Raw genomic sequence first — 19,051 nt, 5'->3', positions numbered from 1 at the left:
GGTGAGCTCAGGGGAAGGTCCAAGTTGGGGAACTAGGCTGTTTCTGACTTAGGGGTGGGGGCAGGTGTGTGTGTGTGTGTGTGTGTGTGTGTATGTACGCGCACGCGCTGGAGCTAGAGTCTGGGCTCTGGGGATGAAAGTCGTAAGAGACTTGCATCTCTTGCTTTCTTGGGGATTTCCACTGTCATCAGGGGTCAGCTCAGTGGCAAACCCTACCAGTTCCCCGAGCAGAGCCAGGGCCAAATGCATCTTCCAAGCGCCCCGTGTTGGGCTCTATCTGCCTGAGCCAGGAGCTGAGGCGGGGAAGACACAGCATGGCACCGAGAGGCTGGCACGAGGGAGAGTCCATGCTGCTGAATCCGAGAACACACATACACTTGGGAGCAGGAGGCTTCAAGAACGGCAGAATGCCAAGGCACTGGAAACTGGCTACTAAGGTAGCTCACCTGGGGACCACAGGGCTCCTAGTCTGGTCTGAGTCTTGAGTTTGGCTTGGCTACAGAAACCAATAGTGTCACTGTCTGGTCTCTAACAGAGCCAAGCTGATGGGGTCTGAAAGTTTTCTGCCTGCTGTGATCAAAAGTCTGGGTCACAGAGGAAGGGCTGGCCTGCACAAGCCCTGCCACTCAATCCCATACCGTTCTGGGAGTCTCCATGCTGGCCTGGGTGGGGAAGACCTCCCACTCTTGCTCAGGCAGTTCTTTGGTGCCCAGAGCCTTGCATTGTAGCATAGGCAGAGGGAGTGAACGAATCACAGAAAGCAATCAACAATCAATCCACTTGGTTGGTGGACAGCGTCACCATGGTGATGGCTGAGGTCTAGGTGTACCTCGGCTCTGCAGGTGTTTAAGGCCAGTCACGTTGCCCCCAGGACACTGCCAGTACCAGTGGCAGAGGTCGGGCTCCCCTGGTCACGTACAAGCTCCGTGTTTGGGCTCTGTTGTCATTGGTGATCACACCTCCCTCAATCAAGAGGAGCAGCGGGCACTTGGAGTCCCCATCCCTTTTGTATCCTCAAGTCTCCCCTTGTGCCCAGATGCCAGCCCTCTGGAGACTTCAGTGTGGGGCAGGGAGGCTGGGTCCCTTCCAGAGCCAAGTTTGTTGCTGCATTTAGAAGCCACCGCCTCAGGCTCCCAGGATTCATTTATCTTGGCTCTGGGAAGGAAGGTGGTAAGCAGCTGAAAGCTGCAGGAAGGGGTTTGGATCCTTGCCTGGGGTAGCCCCAAGTCTTCTGAGGGCCAGGAGAGGGGAGGGGAGGGGAAAGGAGAGAGGGCTGGCTCTGGCCATAGATCTGCTGCTGGCTAGGCAGCATGACCTGGTTCTGTGAACCTGGTAGGGCAGCCATGATGAAAACCTGTTTGTTTCCTACCCAGTAGGAAGGCCCAGAAAGAACTCCTTTGGTAGGTCAGGGCCACCAGAGCAGAAGGAAGTGGCGGAGATGGAGCATTTTTTCTGGCTGCCAGGTCACCTCACTGTCCTCTTCTAGGGTGTGGCAGAGAGAGAAGGAACAGAAACAGCCTTGTGGGCCAGCCTGGCACTGCCTAATGTGGTCTTCTAACACATTCCTCCTGGGGAAATAGACCTAATGTCTCCTAGCCAGACTGGAAGCCCCAGGGGGCTATGGTGACAGGGCGGGCAGCAATAGAGGCCAGGCACTGAGGAGGGCAGACCTATGCCCACTGTCTGACAGCACTGTCCCCTCACCTTGATACCTTAGCTCCTGGCAAGGCTGAGGTCACTGGAGACCCTCCCCTTCCCTAGCAGAAGTAAGCAGGGGAGGGAGAATCTGGGGTGGGTGGGGGTATCCTCTTGCCTGGGAAACGGGAGTCTTAGCTATCTCTGGCACTGGCCAGTGAGCGGGACTTGAGGCCTGCCACCCAAACACTAAGCCTCCTTGGAGGAGACAATGAGCGGTCCTCAGTGGATTCTGTGGCAACAGAGAACACGCCAGGCTCAGGAGCTGTCCTGGCTGAGGACAAATCCTAGCTTGGTGTTTCCCACCAACTGCATTTTGGGTGGGGAAGTCCCTTTGCCTCCTGGAACCTCCTGTTTGGTCAAAGGGAGCTACATTAGGCAGGCAGGGCTGGCCCCAAGGAGGAGGAGTGAGAACTTCTGGAGAGCCTCTAGGGTACTCTGTGAGGCTGGTCCATGCTCCATTCTATGTCCCTCACTCATCTCAGGTGCTGAGGCGCTCAGCATCCAGATAAGTCACGGAGGCACAGGGCGGGGCTCTTTATCCAGCAGCTGCTCAGCCATCCCATCCCACAGCAGTGGCCTCGGAACCTACATTAAAACTACTGCATGACTTGTTGATTTATTTGTTCCACGCTGCTTTCAAATTCACTATGTAGGCAAGGATAACCTTCTGCTGCTTCTGCTCCATTTCCTAAGACCTGGGATGACAAGGGTGTGCCACCATATCTAGTTTTATGTGGTGCTGGGGACTAAATGCTAGACCAGCAATCTCACAACTGAATTAAATCCACAGACCCTATTGAGGACTTAAAAAACAAACAAAACCAAACAAACAAAAAACCCCATGTCCAACCTCATTCCATCCCAGAGATGCAGTGGTCAAACCAGCCAGGAGGGACATATGCATCCCGGAGCTCAGGTAGAGAGAGCACTGGTACCACCTTTAACAACTGCTATACTTGTAAATGCAGCCCAAGAGGCAGGCAAGGCACCAATAGTCTAGAGAGAGAAACACAGACCACAGACTTCTTTGATTGTTTCCTTTTTTATCTTTTCTTTTTTGGTTTTTCAAGACACCGTTTCTCTGTGTAGCCCTGGCTGTCTTGGAACGCTCTCTCTCTCCATAGAGCAGCCTGGCCTTGAACTCAGACCTGCCTGCCTCTGCCTCCCAAGGGCTGGGATCAAAGGCACGCACCACCATCACCCCTGCCTCTGATCGGGTTTTCATATGTTTCCACCAAGACAGAGTCTGGGGAGGAGGCTATTTCAAAGGTTTGAAAAGAAGTGTTTTGGGAGCATTTCTGAACTTTGTATTTATGTGTGTGTTTGTATGTGAAGTGAACTTAGGTCCATGGATGTGTGGAGGGCAGAGGTCAATAAAGATGTCTTCAATTAAATCTCTGCCTTATTTGTTTTTTTTTTATTATTATTTAGTTAGTTAGTTAGTGTCTCTCGTTGAACTTGGGGCTCACCAATTCAGCTAGACTGGCTGGCCAATGAGTCAGGGGCTTTCTGTCTCTGCCTTCCTAAGGCTGGGACACAGCACAGGCTGCTGCATGGCTGTCCATGTGGGTGTTGGTGACCTAAATTCAGCCCTCACACTTGTGTGGCAAGCGCTTTATTGACTGAACTCCAAAAGGCTAGCAGGAAGTGCACTTCACATCTTCGCCTGTGCAGCAATGCACATTTGTACAACAGGAGCACACATATTGGAAGCTAAACTTTCTCAAACACGTGTCCTTACAGTACCCAACCCACTCACTGGTACCGTTTTCTATCTGCGCCATGCTTGGCTACTCTTGTTCTATTTTTGCCTAATTAGAAAGTGTGCGTGTTTAGGGCTGACCACTTGGGACTGGATAACCTGTCATTTCTGGAGAAGACTGATTCTCCATCTCTCGGCAGCTATTGATTGACTTTATATACAAGCAACACTAAAGGGACTCCGTAGGTTGTGTATATGTCCCACATAATATAAAACATGTATATATGTCACGATGATCAAAGGAGAGGTTCATATACTGGGAGATTGGGAAGGACACATGGGTTGGATTGGGGACAGGAAGGGGTAGAAATGATGTAAATACAGTACTCGTGTGAAATACAAGCAAATAAACCTATATATATTTTATATGCTAGTTTCTGACACCAGGGTCTCACGATTCTCTCCTAAGCAACGTCTGTTAAATCTGAGAAATACCACACTAGAGGCAAAATACGGCCATAGTTGTAAGTTGGTTTATCTCCTGACAAGGGATCTCTAGAACATTCCTTTCTAAACCATTCGCTTCTTCACTGACCACAGTGGTGCCAACAGTGCCTGAATAGTATGACCCAGCCTCCCTAGACCCCTTACCTTGCTGGTGGCAGTGGCGGCAGAGCCCGGCAGCACAGGTGTATTGGTGACTTGCACGTTCAGATAATTATTGTCGATGAGAGGCCAGGCACCTTGCACCTTGCACGTCTGGAAGTGGTCTGTGAAAGTCCTGAGGTGTGGGTCCCCAAAGAGGCCGCAGTGAGTGTAGTTGGGGGCAGCTGAGTGCTTGTGGAAACTCTTCTCATAGTGGCAGATCTCGGGGCTATCCGAGCGCTCCTGGCTGTCCCCAGCTGGCGGGAGCGTGCGCACTCGTGGCTGTGAGGTGGGGCCATCCTTGGAGCAGTTATGCTGGCTCATGAGGTCCTCTATGCCATGGACAGCCGAGTGGTAAGCCAGGTCGCCCCGGCAGGTGCGGGCTGTCCGCCGAGTGCACAGGGCGTAGGTGCGCAGGGCCGCACAGAATTCTGGCACGTCGTCAGAGGCAGGGGTGTGGCTGCCTGATGATGTGGCGCTCCAGAACTCAGAGTTGCACTTGAGGATCTTGCAGGGGGAGATGGCTATGGAGAAAAACACATGTGCCATCATTTTGGGACCCTCTTCTAAAGATCTCTCTGGGTGAGAGGTACCAGGAGACCTCACCTAAGATTGGGTCCCCTATAATACATCGGTAAGTGAGCTGTGGAGTAACTTGCCCTGTCTAGCTTTCCAGATTCCTTGGCATGGCCTGCTAAGGTGAGGAGGGTCCAGACACACGGACCAGATTGCAGAAAAGGGACAGCATTTGTTTTTAGCAGGATGGTGATCACTGTCAAACCATTCTTGGGCATTCAAAAAAAAAAAAAAGCCAATACATAAAAAAGAAAACAAGACAAACAGGATACTCGCTTAAACTTCATGGCTATCTCCAAGAATTCCAGCGAAAACAACAGAAATCTGATAGAATTTAGCTACTGTGCGCACACTCCTGCCATCGTGAGACCCCGCAGCTCTCTGCTTATTTATACTTATTTGAAATAAGGGATAACAGTAAGACCTACTGTGTGAATCTGCTGAATGTTAAATGACTTATCTCACAGAGCTAAGCACCAAGAGCCCCTGCTCACACACAGCAGTTCTAACTGTGGATACAACCTTATAAACCGACATATCCCTCATTCTCTCCACCAGGTCAGAACAATGACATAATCCCTTATTGACTTCAAAGATACTGAGGACCCCACCTACCCCAGGTCTTGGACCTCACTCTTCTGCAAGTCCTGTCTCTAGCTGACTAGCTCCAAGGGACAGTTTCTTAGGCTGGGCAGGGAACACTACCAAACTCACTCAATGCTGGCTGCTAGGATAATTGTATCACATCGCAGAGGAACTGACTTCCTTGGTCATCTTTCTCTCGCCTGCAGTCTGGGAAGCTAATGGAAAGAGAAGAGTTTCCTTTGAATCTACTCATGTGTGGAAGCCAGAGGACATCTTTGGGGCGTTGGTCCTTGCGTTCTACCTTGTTGAAGCAAGGTCTCTGGTTGTCCCTGCTATGCTCCCTACCCTAGACGGGCTAGCCCATGGAGATTCTGGGGGAACCCCTCCCTCCATCTTTACCTCCCATTCTCTGTGGTGGTACACTGGCATTACAGACCTGTGTGTGACTATGGAGTTTCTCGCATGGGTCCTAGGGATTGACCTCATGTTGTCAGACATGCACGTCAAGCACTTCCCACTGAGCCAAACAAAAAGTTACAGACCTTGAGATCTCAGAGATGGCCATGCCTGAGAATTGATGTTCTAATGTATCTACATCTTGTATCTGGACATGAGCAACCTATCCTTGCCTGGTCTTTTAGATTCTTCCATACAATCTACGGTGACTATGAGCGGCCAGGCATGCATCCCTGCAGCAGGATAGAAGTTTCTATGCACATCCCAGGATAAAGGAGCCGGAGGTCCAGCCAGAGGCTGAGTGAGGGTCACAACCCAATGCTGACAAGGGAGGTAGCTGAAGGGAAAGTGGTCTTGCTCCAGCTATGGTAGGCTGGGCCACTAACTTGGCTTTTAGCCTTGGAAAATTCACTTTGTTTCTCTGCTGTCTGATATTCTCATAAAAATCAACCTTCACATCAAAACAAGAAGTAAAATCTTTGAAGGTAGGCTGATGGAACAATCACCGTGCCAGCAGGGTCCCTTGGTCTGCAACAAGTGCCTGCTGATCTCTCATGGGGCTCTGACCTACTCTGGGGGTGGGGTGCTTACAACCTTTTCTTAAAGGCGAGTGCCAGGTCATACACCTGAGCTGTGACTGTTTGAACAAGATAGCCCCACAGGTTCATATATTTGAGTGCTTAGTCAATGTGAGTGAAACTGTTTGGGAAGGATCAGGAGGTGTGGTCTGTTTGGGAGGTGTGTCACTGGGAATAGGCTTTGGGGTTTCAAAAGGCTCTGGTAAGCCGAGTGTCTCTCCTCTCTCCCCAGCCCCTGCCTGATGCCTGTGGATCAGGATGTGAAGCTCTCGGCTACTGCTCCAGTACCGTGCCAGTCCCTTCTGCCATGATGATCAAGACCTGACCCTCTAAAACCCCCTCTAAAACCGTGAGCAAGCTTTCTTTTGTAAGGGCTGCCTTGGTCAGTGTTCTTCATAGCAATAGGACAGTAACTAAGACCGGAGCATAGAGAAGTCAGCCTCCATCTTGAGACTCAGGCTACCTGTGCTTGTGATACTTCTGGTGAACAAGTTCCTTTTGGTTGGTACCTGTTGAACTTGTTTTTATTTTTGTTTGAAAAGAGTTATGAATTATTTGTGCATTAGGGAAAAAAACTTGATAGAAGACAGTTTTCCTATTTTTCCAGCTTTATGTACATTGAACAAGGCTGACTTGCATCAGACTAGAGCCAGGCATGGTGGTACTGTTCAATCTTAGTACCTGAGAGGCAGCAACAGGAGGGTTGTCAAGTTCTGGGTCAATCTGGGTGACATAGTGAAAACCTGTCTCAAAACAATCAAAATATGACTGGTGAATCAGTCTAGGCCACTGGTCTGTTGGTGCCTGCTCTGTAGAGGAGGGCAGTAGTCATGGAGCACTGTGAGACTCCCTAACGTGTGCTCTCCCATCCAAAGCATGTGCTCCTGGCATCCACAACTGGTAACATCTGAGGGCCCGGCCTGTGTGGAGATGGGAAGCCGTGGATAGTACGAATCCAGAAGGAGGTGAAGTGAGGCAAAAGGTATGTCGGGGTAGAGGCACAGAGGAACTGCCACACGGGTGGCCCCACACCTTTCGTCTTGGTTCCAATGGCGTCTGCTTACCCCAGTCCTGGAAGCAGAATACTGGTTTGCCACCCTGCAGTCTCAGAATCACAGAAAGGGGTACTGAGAAAAACACCACTGACGTGGATGCTGCCCTGACAGGAAGCCCATGGGTTCAGTTCACCTCACACTCACCATGATGACAGGAACAAAGATGGAGGCCCTCTATCACCCATGCTGCAGTCCCTTCCAGAGCCTCCCACCCTTCAGAGCTGGCCATCTCCAAATCAGACGACCTGCACATCTGTGGCTGACAGATGGCAACAGAGGCCACTCTTACACTTGGCATTGGCTTCCTCCTCCTGGGGAAGCTAAGTGACACTAAGTGAATGTCTTTGCCTTTTCACTCCCATTTCTCAGCCACTGGGGAATGAGGACTGAGGAGGACTGCGGCGTGTGAAGAGGCAGGCAGGAAGACACCGCACTCCGTTTCAGTTCTGATAGTTGTGAGGACCTGATTCTGCCTCGGTTTCATTATCTGCAAAGAACTTGCCTCAAGCTTCAGATGGAATGATATGCTCCCCTCTTGCCTGAGACGCAAGGGCGCACAATAAACAGGGTCCCCAGCATAACAAAGACACACTATTCTGAGGCCAGAAGTCGATGGTAGGAGACAGAAAGGGTATGGATGGCAGTCGGCCTCCCTCTATCCTCTACAGCAGAATGGTCCAGCCCTGCCTCAACTAGAGGTTAGCCCCTCCTTCCTCTTGCCTGCTCCCAGAGCCCACTGGAGTCCCCCTTTCTACCCTAACTCATGTCACCCCAATTGGGCAGTTCCTTCTGTCTATTGACACTACACTCTCATCGTGGAGCACCCCAGGAGGTCCAACGGTCTAAGGGTCACACTTTCCATAGGCACCAATGGTTGTCAGCCCGCTGCCTCCTTTTCACCAAGCCGTGTACTAAGAATTGAACTCCACTTCTCGCTGCAAATCAGTCCCAATGCCTAACACAAGAGCATCTGGATTGAGGTCTCTGAGACACGACTAGGCTTAGATGAAGTTATGAAGGTAAAGTCGCATCATGCCGTTACTGCCCTTACAAGGAACACCAGAGCTTGCTATCTCTCTCCTCACTTCAAGAAGATGCTAAAGTTGGCAGTCTGCAAGCCAGGAAGAAGTTCTCCCTGGAACCAAAAAGCTGGTTCTGTTGGCCCTACTTCCAGAACCATGAGAAGTTAACTGGGAATTGTGTGGTGCTGTTACATAGCCCGTACTGACTGATCAATCTATCTATCTCACCCATCCCTCGCTTCCTTCCTTTCTTTCTTCCTTTCTATCTCACTCACTCACCCACCTATCTATCTATCTATCTATCTATCTATCTATATCTCATCCACCCCTCCCTTGTTTCCCTTCCTGGGCCTTCTTTATAAGCAGCCACTGTCAATGGAGGTATCACCTGGCCAGGTATCAAAGGTCTGGGCGGATTTTGCTTTACATACTCTGTTCCTCCTATCACATCATGAGACCCTGTTCCCAGGGTGACCCAGGCTTGGCATGATTCCCTTGACTCTGCAGAAAGCTAGGGTACTGATCAAGTGAGCTCTGGCCTCTCTGCCTGGTGATTCCTGCCCCTCCTGTCTGGGCGACCTATGCCTCAGCCTGATTCAGGGCATCCATTAATGCTCTACCCCACACTAGACACTTCTTGGAGCATGGAACGGTCAGAAGGGCTAGCCCCTGAACTTGTCCCATCTATTTTGTCCTTGCTAGGGAGCAAATGAAGAAACTTTGGATTCTGTGCAAGAAAGAAAAACAGGGGGCATGTTTAATTTCCCCACTCAGAGGGATGCAGGGGACACGGAGTGTCAGCAAACAGCAAGTGACAGACTTGTGTCACAGGCTATACTTAGTCTCAAAAAATGGGGAGCATGCTTGGGGGGCATTCTGGGTTTGGGGCAGGTATCCAGAGTCAAACCCCAGTTGTGTGACCTTCTTGAGCCACACACAGGCATGCAATGGGGGTGGGGCAGGGCTGGAAGTGCTGACGAAGCAAAGCCTGCAGAACTCAAGAAAGAGGCTCCAGGAAAGAAGAGTTTGTGCTGTTAACTTTGTTCAACTGTCATGGCACTACTAATGTGACCTGAAGACCTACCATGTGCCAGATGTCTGCACATTGCCTCTAATTCTGAGATGGTTTTCAGGACTTACTGTTCCCCTCAACAGACAGGCAAAAAGGTGCCCGGACCTTGAATGGCTTTTTTCTTGTGTTCCTTGACACAGGTGGGATGGACTACAGCTCTCAGTTCCCAAACTGCAATCTTCTTCCCGCTCAAAAGCAAACTGCTTTCATCTCTGGCCTTCACTACCACCCAGGGGGCAGGAAGCTTTTTAACCTTCATTTTATCAGTGGGAGGCCTCAGGGGGTGGAGCTGCCCAGAGTCACAAAGCCACACGTGTGCCTTAGATGTGCGCTAGCATTGGAACTGCTCCTAAGCTTTTCTTTTTCTCTCTGTGGGGGTATGTAGGTTCTGCCCCTCCCAGGGTGTGTGTGTGTGTGAGTATGTGTGTGTGAGTGTGTGAGGGTATGTGTGTGTATGAGAGTGAGTATGTGTGTGTGAGTGAGTGTGTGTGTGAGGGTGTGTGTGTATGAGTGTGTGTGAGTATGTGTGTGTGTGTTATATACATGTGTGTGTGTGTGTGTGTGTGTGTGTGTGTATGTGTGTGTGGTTGATGTCAGGTGCTCTTATCTCATTTTTTGAGACAACGTCTCTATCTGAACCTGGAGTTTTTGGTAAGGGCTGGACTGGTTGACCGGCAAGCCCTCAGGATCCACCTGTTTCCAGGCTCCCAGAGCTGGGGTGACAGACACGCACTACGCACTACGTGTCTGACTGTTAAGTGAGTGCTTAGGGCCCAAGCGAGCTCAGGCAGGCCCTCAAGTTCACACAGCAAGCTCCTTATCTACTGAGGCCTCTCTTCAGCCTTACTCCTATGCTTTTCAAAATGCACTCACTACAAGCCTTTCCTTAAGAAACCATCTGAGATGGTCAGTTCCCCCATTGTCCCCAGTGCTGTGGTCTGTGGCCCTGCCTGATTCTGTGGTCACAGTGCAAATTGATTCTGTGCCTCATGCTCCAGCAGAAAGGCTTGTGGAGGGCTTCTGGACACAGATGATGCTGAGAAATGACCTATCTCTGACTCTTGAGGACCCCTGATGCCTGCCCCATAGCCTTAAGACCTTAAACAGCTCCGAGGATCCTCAATGGCGCGTCAGAAAAAGGCTGACCTCTTCCACTGTGGAGCTCAGAGCTCAGAGCAAGGCAGCAGTTTGCAAGATGATACTGACAGTGATAAGTTGGGGCCAGCAGTGGGTGTGCCCAGTGAGTGCCCTCGGCTACTTCTTCAGATGGTAACCCGACTCTGCAGTCTGTCAGTCTGAAGTGATATACATACAGCTGCCATTCCTTAAGGACCTTGGGGAGGGACCTCAGAGATGCCAAGGCTGGACTGTCCTCATGGACAGTAAGCTGAGAGGCCCCTGCCCTCGACTCTACAGAGGTCTTACCCTGCACCCCATGTCCACTGCACTAAATCACCAACTGCAGGCTGCTTAGAGGTCAGGAACCCATAGGCAAGCAGGCCCGGCATCAAAAGCAAAAGCTGCAGGGTCCCCTATCAGAGGCCCTAAAAGGCTGCATATTTTTGTTTTTTAGTGTGCTATATATTTTCCTTTTCTTTTTCTCCCCCCTTCTTTTGTTAAAGGAAGAGATTCCAGGTAGTAAACTGGGCCTTCTGAGGCCAGTGTCCATACACATACAGCCTCACTGTGTAACACATCTTTACAGCAGCTTGTGCAAACAAGGGAGAGCCGAGCCTTTCTGAGCCAGTCCCGCCTGCTTTCTGCATGGCAGAAGGATGCTCCCTGCCCCACAGTGGCAGGCTACTTCTCTTTTTCTGGGTGTTAACACAAGAATCGGTCTCCTGCCACGAGGGTTGTGGGACTCTTAACTCAGGTGGTTAGAACTGGTGGCAAGCCCCTTCAACTCCCCTTTGACTCTCTCACTACCTGGTGAATGACCTCATCCAAGTACCAAGGTGCCTCCCAGATCTGGGTACCCTTCACAAGCTCAGCAGAAGGCACTGTGCAGTTTGCACAGCTTGTTTTGATCTACCATTAATCCTCCAACATTCAGGATTAGTTATCCTGAAAATGATATCTGGACCGACAGAATCCACGGGCCTGCAGAAACCGTGGCCCTGCCTGGACTCACCCAGAGGAAACCCCAGAGTGTGTCCTAAAATTGCTAGGACAGAGAGGGCTCTTCCTGTCCCAGACGCTTCCAGCTGCTTCTCAGGGAGTTCCTTCTGTGCCACACAGATCTAGGCTAAAATGTTAACTGCCCCACATTCCGTATTTGATGTACAAGGAGGTGCCCCCAGGCTTCCTTCCCCGTGCTACCTTCTCTGGCAGCTGCTCCCCTGGGAGTCTTGAGTAACCTTCATTCAGGGCCCCCCGGAAGGCGGCTACAGGGCGCATCTTTCCCGAGTCTGTCCATCGATCTTCCATAAACAGGCCCTCCTCATCTTTATCCTGTCCCTCTCACTTCGTTCTTCTATTTCTAGTCATTGTGGCACTGAGGAAATTTCTGGGGTCCCCCTTTGACTCTCACTACCCAGCAAATTGCCTCTTGACAGTCTTTGCTTGATACCATCACACCCCTATCCAAACTCTGAGGAAACATTCCAGAATTTGTAAGGGCAGCCCCACCTAAGCAGAGTGTGTCCTGAGGACAACACACACACTGCCCCCCTCCCCGCCGCCCCAACACCTGTGTCCAACTCTGTCTCCCGTGCACCCAGGGTTCAGGGAGCATGTATGTGCTAATAGCTAGCCACTCCCATTTTAGAGACAGAGAGGTCCACAGTGCCTCCCGACTAGATTCAGCCACACAGCTCAGGCTCAGATGTCATTATTTTTGGGTGGATGGCAACCCTTCTGGGAGGCAGAAAGGCAAAAGCAAGATCTCAGAATACTAAATGGACCCACACGATAAAAAATATCTTCACACTAGTACAGCAACAGCTCCGTTTGTTCTCAAGTCCTCCTTTGAGCGGTTAATCAAGCCCAATCTTTCGGAATAATAGCCTGCTTATTACCACCCTGTTTGCATGACAAAGCATACCAATAAAACTTATTTTGCCGGGGCCCAGAGGGGGTGTGAAGGATCAACCATGAGAAAGGAGTCTTAGGAATTCCTTGAGGCACTCCGGGGGCCAGAGCCCGGGAATAAAGACAACGTAATTTGCCACCAAGAAAAGCCCAATAGACCAATAAATTACCCGCGTGCAAAGGGATTAGATCAGGTTTCAGAGGCCTAGGGGAGGGGCAGGGTACGACAGGGAGGGAGACGGTCACGCCTTCTCTTAAAGAGGTAAGGATCGCTTAGAACACAAGCTCCACAGTCAAGATGTTTTCAACTCTGCTTGCACAGTTGACTGTCTGAACTGATTTACTGGCTTGGAGCTCTGGATCCTGATGTATGCAGGGAACTGTGATGAATGCTGTTCTCGGAACACACTCTGTACTTAGGTGGGGCTGGCCTTAACAAATTCTGGAATGTTTCCTCCGAGTCTGGATGGAGGGAGGCACGTCGGTATCAGGGAAGAGTGTCAAGAGGCAGATATTGCCCAACTTCAAATCACTGCCCTTTGCTGGTGGAACAGGAATCCTTTCACACCCTCGGCCCCCACGCCCGCTAATTGGCTGGCATTCTGATAGATTCTGCCACCAGGGGGCACTAGATGAAAAAGGGAAGGTGTCCCTAGAGTCCCCACTGCTGGCCTTCTTCCCACCAGGGCCCTTTGGCTCTCCTCCGGCCTGTAACTTCTATGCATGTGAGTGGCACTGAGGTTCTGTAAGCTCAGCAGGCTCCATCAGTTCCTTTGTCACTTTGGCTTCCGAGGTGTAAGTAAGCTGTGTCCTGCTGTTGTGCCTCCATCTTTTGGAACCTACTAAGCTTAGGGTTCCCAAGCTTAGCTCCCTCAATGGGAACCACCCGAGGGAGGGGGAGCAGAGTTCACTTCCCTGGCAAGCCTAGGAATGAAGCGCCTGCCTGATGATCTCAGCCGATGAAGAGCTCTGAAAGCGAGCGCCAGCGGCAGCACCAGCACCGGTGCTCTATTTTCGTGAGTAGTGTTACTCAAGAGGCAACAGCTCCAATTAGGACACCCTAACCCTAACTCTTCTCCAAGTCTGCCTGCCTCGGGGAGAGGCCAACCCTGAAGTCTGAAGTCTTCGTGTTCCTTTCCTCATTCCCTACTTAGTGTGGGAAGCTGGCCCTAGATAGGACTCTGGAAACGTCACCACCCCGAAGGAGGTGGGAAAGGATACTAAGTAGGGAGCCAACTGCTCCCACTGAGCATGAGCCCCATGCCTGGGACTCCTGCGGATTCCAGTACCCCAGAAATGCATCTTGGTGTACGTGGGGATGGAGTGGGGGTGTTATGGGACGAGAACAGATGCCCGAGGCTGCCTGTTGGCGTTGCTCCTGCAGGAATTTCACTCAATCATCCTGGCGTACACCCAGGTGTTTGGCCCCAGATACTGAGAGGGACACACCCAGCAGACTGGATTTTTTGCCAGGTGCTGCGAAGCCTACCTCACTTAACCTATCATTGCAGCCAGAAGGGATCACTAGCCCGTGTGACATTCCAGGGCCAGGCAGCCTAAGGGCCTCAAAATTGCCACTTTATAACAATGTGTCTCCCACCCATTAGCTCTACTGGGAATTGTGGGTGCTTTCTTCAGAGTCTGGTCAGCAGGACAAGACTGGGAGCAAAAGGGAGCTTTTGGGAAAACCTCAGGTGACCCAGGAAGAGATGGTAGAAATGCTGGGGAGCTGAGCCCTGGAGGGTGAACTCACTACCTACCTAGCGTGGGCAGAAGTGGCTGAGTGCCACTCCTAGAGCCGGGGAAGGACAGTACTGCCTCCTCCGTCACACCCAGTCAAGGCTGCCCTGCCTCAGCCTCCACACATTCCAAGTTGTTGCAAGTACCCTTAATGACTGCCAAGGAGAAGGGCACACCTCAGCTTTCCAAACAGGCCACCCTTCCCAGCTCCCACAGGAGTCCTGTGGAAACAGCTCCTGGGCAAGTGGGGTGGGCGTGGAAAGCCGTGACTCCGCCCTCTAGTGCGAGGCCATAGGCAGCCTGTCAACGGAAGGCAGAGAGCATGGCCGGGTAACAGGGGCCCATAGGGGTCAAGCAAGGGGACAGGGCCCTCACCCCAGGAACATCCTGCTTTGGGGGGAACTAAAACAGCCCTGGGATAGAGAGGGTCAGCGGTAAGGGAGGTAATAAAGGATTTCCCAGGACAATGAAGCTGCAGGTTGAGGGATGTGGTGTTTCTGGTTAGAAGCATGACCCCCAGTTACTGACTCGGGGCTCACACCTGAGGTGACAGCTTTACAGTCAGACTTTGCCTCCAGCAACTGAGGCTTTTCTGCTCAGCTGCAGGTCAAAGCAGGTCAAAATACCTCTGAGGAGAAGAAAAGAAAAAAAAGAAACAAAACCCATCATTGAGGCACTTGTTTCCCTCCCTGCCATCTGTAGGTGCCGGAAGGGCACACACCAGGCTGGTCCGCAGGTGGGGGGCACAACCCTGAACTCCTTTCTCAGTGGAATGGGCTTCAGAGTCAGCTCTGTAGTAAGTGTCTAGGTGTCCTAGCATAAGTGAATCAGGGCAGGAGTCGTCAGCGAACTCTTGCCAGTGTGTCTCCCTGACCCATGACAGTGTCATCCTCCTCTTTGGAACACAGAGTTAGAGGATGATAAACGACAGGAAAGGCCTTTGGAGACTGAGAAGGCACTGCAATGCACTGTGGGAACTGGGAGGCCACTCTTCATTCGACTGCCCCGGTGACATAGTCTCACAGTTCTTTGTTGCCCCAGTGCCCCCACCCCCGTCCCCCCAGCATCTTAAGGCTCACCCGCTCAACAGCAGGGCTTGAAGAGGCTACACAGCAAATTTAACAACCGTGTTTATCCAAAATCTGGAAAGGGCAGGAGTCTGGCATCTGCCATGGGGCACTGCTTGGTAACTGGCTGTGTGTAACGCTGTGTAAATTCTCGTCCTCCAGTTCTGCCTCCTCATCGGGAACAATGGTTCCAGAGGACTCAGTTTAATTAAACAGCGACTGGACGCTCTTGGTACTCTGTGGCCATGAGGTCCACTGAAGAACTCTTAAAATTATTCTCCTCTTCCAGGCAGCCATATCTCGGTGAGTGTGAAGGCTAATTATGTTTGGAAGGTCGCTGCTAAATGCTAACTAGGAGTTGTTGGTGAGAGGACAGACTTTTTGAGTGCTTTTTAAAAAAAATCTTTTTTGATCTTTGGCTTTTAAAAATGTCTACTGCTTTTATAATCAGAAACAATATTTAGGGGAGATATGGGGTGTTTCGGGGGGGGGGAGTCCTGTGGTCTTTGTCCTTTGAACAAAAGCCAGAATCAAAATAAATTGACAAACAAGATACCTCCTCCACCCCAAATCCCTAATGGCTTTGTAGCTTCCAGGACTATGATGGACATGCTTGGGAGTGTTGGGGAGGAGAGAAGAGAAGGGCAGAGAATAGGCTCCTACCCTTAATATACAGAATTAGAGACTGAGAAGACAGAAGCCAAGACCCATGAGCCTTGGGAACCAAAAGTCTGCATGGACTGCAGGCACTCAATTTGGAATTTGATCAAGTAGGCAGGGGGAGGGGGATGTGAGTGTTCAACTCAGAACTGGGTGCCTCAAGACAAGGCACAGAGCATCCCATGGGGAAAGGGAATAGAATATGAAGAGGAGGGGGTTGGGATGTGCTGGATCCTTCGGGAATGAGGTTTGGGCTAGAAATCAGAGCCGCCCCTCCTGAGTGCTGCAAACAAGGACCTGGAGATTCTGAGTGATGTTCATCAGGCATGGGATTGGCTAGGATACCAAGGCAGCCTCCGGTGGTGGTTCCAGTGTGGCAACAGAAAAGGGCAAGCAAAGGCAGAGGACTCTCAGCTCTAGGTGACAGGACTACATGCAGACTTCATGTTCCTGGGCAAAGGGGTCCCAGATTCAGGTGGGGTAGGGATGCAACTAGGAAGCCCACATCTTGGTGTGCCTGGGACCCAGGAGACATGTTGGGGAGTCCTGGCTTTCAGTTTTCAAACTTGGAAATTCTTGGGGAAACTGGTGAGTGGGTCACTCAAGGAACACAAGGCCTTCAGGGTGCATCTCAACCCAGTGGCAAAATAGTACTAGGCTGGTACAGAAGCTGGAAAACAGGCCTTGCATCGTCTGGGAAAGGCAGGATCTTTAGCAGGGAATTGCAGTCCCTCCCAACACATACACAGGTCCTCAACCTTACTCATTTGCTTCTGCAGGACCCCAGAGTCTCCTCTCTCCCATCTCAAGCCTTATTTGTGACATTGTGTTACTTTGCTTACCCTTCCACTTTCCAGACAACCCCTCTTTTGGGCAGCAGGGTGACTACTAGCAATTCTCCCAATCTTGCAGAAAATCAAAGAACTTCCCCTTTCTCTCCAGTTCACCCTCGGAGCCTAAGGGGCCATGGGAACTCTAGGAGCTGGTGTCTGTACTCTCTGCCTGCTATTCCCTGACTGCTAGTCAACTACCTGCCTCTTGTAGCTGAACATCCTTTTCTCTCCTCTTCTGCAGACTCCCTCTCCCCCAAATCACAGGCTAAAATCTAATCCTCAAAGCAATGGTATTATGAACAGGATCCAGGACTTTTGGAAGTGTTTATATCATGGGAGTAGAACCCTCATGGAACAGAGTCCAGAGAGCTAGCTTTCCATCCCTTCTGCCTTGGAGGAACCTATTAACAAGGCACAAGACATATGGACTAGAAGGGCCCTCTCACAAGATTCTACAGCGGCTGGTTCCTTGGTCTCTGATTTTGTAGCCTCTACAGCTATAATCAACAAATTCCTGATGTTTGTAACCTTCAAAATCTACAGGTTTTTCGTTTGCTTGTTTGTTTGTTTTTTGGTTTTTCGAGACAGGGTTTCTCTGTATAGCCCTGGCTGTCTTGAAACTCACTCTGTAGACCAGAGTGGCCTCGAACTCAGAAATCCACCTGCCTCTGCCTCCCAAGTGCTGGAGTTAAAGGCATGCGCCACCACTGCCTGGCTAAATCTACAGTATTTTGTGATAGCAACAGAAACTTTCCTTTTGGGACCTAAAGTCCAACAAAGACCTGTATCTAAGAAGCAGGCTTACAAGTTACACTTTCTTAAATAGCAGGTCTGATAGAAACACTCTCATCTCTATGGCCATGCAGATATATTTAGATACTTGAGAGAAACTAAGCCTCAGTTTTCCCACTTGAAAACTTAACACTTCTACAACAGGTATAGTTCAAAAGCATAAGGAAGGGGCTGAAGAGCTGGCTGAGCAGTTAAGAGAATTTGCTGCTCTTGCAGAGGACCACAACTCAGTTCCCAGCACCCACACAGGACAGTTCACAAACCCAAGTAATAATGCCTGTTCTTGTGGCTTTCATGTTCTCTTCTGGCCTCTCTGCATATATGTGGCACGCATGCAAACAGGCAGATATACCCACATACGCATAAATAAAAGTAAATAAAGTAAAAGATTAAAAAAAATATTAGGGAAAGAAACAAAGAAACAAGAAAGGATGGCTCTGTATTGAAGCTCCCTTAGAACTAGCTCATCAAATGAAGCATGCATCAGACCCTCCTCCCCCGCGCCTGGGATGGGTTTCTCTTCCAAGTCTGTTTGAATAAGTCACAATAGTCTCACAGCTTAAAATGTATCTATTTACTGTGTGCTGAAGAGGATGCTATTTGTGGAGAACTCTTTCAAGAAGTTTTTTCCGGCCTCTCCTCCTGCCCAGCCTCCCTCACCCCCAACCTTGAGTAGATGCAGGGACTGCCCCATCCTCTATCCTAGAACAGTATTCACTCCCCCAGCCTTTCTTTCTTCAACAGGTTGAAGGCCTCCATCGGAAGGCTGGACTGAGGCAGGGACTCGGGAAGTCAGCCATTGATGTTGAGTAAGTACACGTAAACACTCAAAACACACAAACACTCTCAGTCTGGCAAAGTGAAGGCATCTTTCTTCACATAACTATGTCCAATTTAATTTGCACCCCTGCTTACTGCTGGCAGCCATTCAAGTAGGCGAGCTCTGAACAAACCTAGGCTTTCACAGGGCTGCTAGGCCAGTTTCCACCTGTTTTTGGGGGGCGAGGCCATGGGTTTCTTTTTGTCCCGAATGTCCACTCACTGTCTACTAAACCCACAGGCTTTCTGACCTTTATTCTGGGGCATCCTGTTTGCTGGACCAACATGTCAGAGCATGACAGTCCATCTCTGCTGTAGAAATTACACAGCTAGTTCTTCCCCACGTCGGAAACTGTCTTTTTGATCCAGGTTTCCTGAGCACCCACATTCCTGAAGGCCTCGGTATATTTAGTCGTTGGTGACCCGCATCTCAGTTTTCACAAAGGTGGGCAGTTTTGACTAGATGCAACTGTCAAAGGCCTTCGAGAAGGAGAAACCTTAGCCAGTTGGCAAGATACAACTCAGCTATCAGCTGCATCTGCTAGGATTTAGTTACCAGCCTTGAAGCCAAAAAGAAATGGGTTTCTTGGACATGAAAGTGGCGGAATTTGAGTTGTGAATTATATAACCCATCAGTGTGCCTCAGACTATGCAGCAAAGTTTTTAAGACAAAAAAATGAACAGGAAATATCATGCCTTCCTCACCCCGAAACCCACCAAC

At 50.4% G+C, this 19,051-nt stretch overlaps 1 protein-coding gene across 1 annotated transcript in view; it reads right to left on the bottom strand.

Moving 5' to 3' along the window:
- Window positions 1-19,051, bottom strand: part of Rgma (repulsive guidance molecule BMP co-receptor a) — a 43,269-nt gene that overhangs the window by 5,325 nt on the left and 18,893 nt on the right. Inside the window, exon 3 of the mRNA XM_031386984.1 lies at window positions 4,052-4,569. Within this exon, the coding sequence (XP_031242844.1) occupies window positions 4,052-4,569 (518 nt within the window). The remainder of the gene's footprint in view (window positions 1-4,051; window positions 4,570-19,051) is intronic.

Source organism: Mastomys coucha, unplaced genomic scaffold, assembly GCF_008632895.1.
Source record: "Mastomys coucha isolate ucsf_1 unplaced genomic scaffold, UCSF_Mcou_1 pScaffold21, whole genome shotgun sequence".
Lineage (NCBI taxonomy): Eukaryota > Metazoa > Chordata > Mammalia > Rodentia > Muridae > Mastomys > Mastomys coucha.
This window is presented reverse-complemented; position numbering and strand designations above follow the sequence as displayed.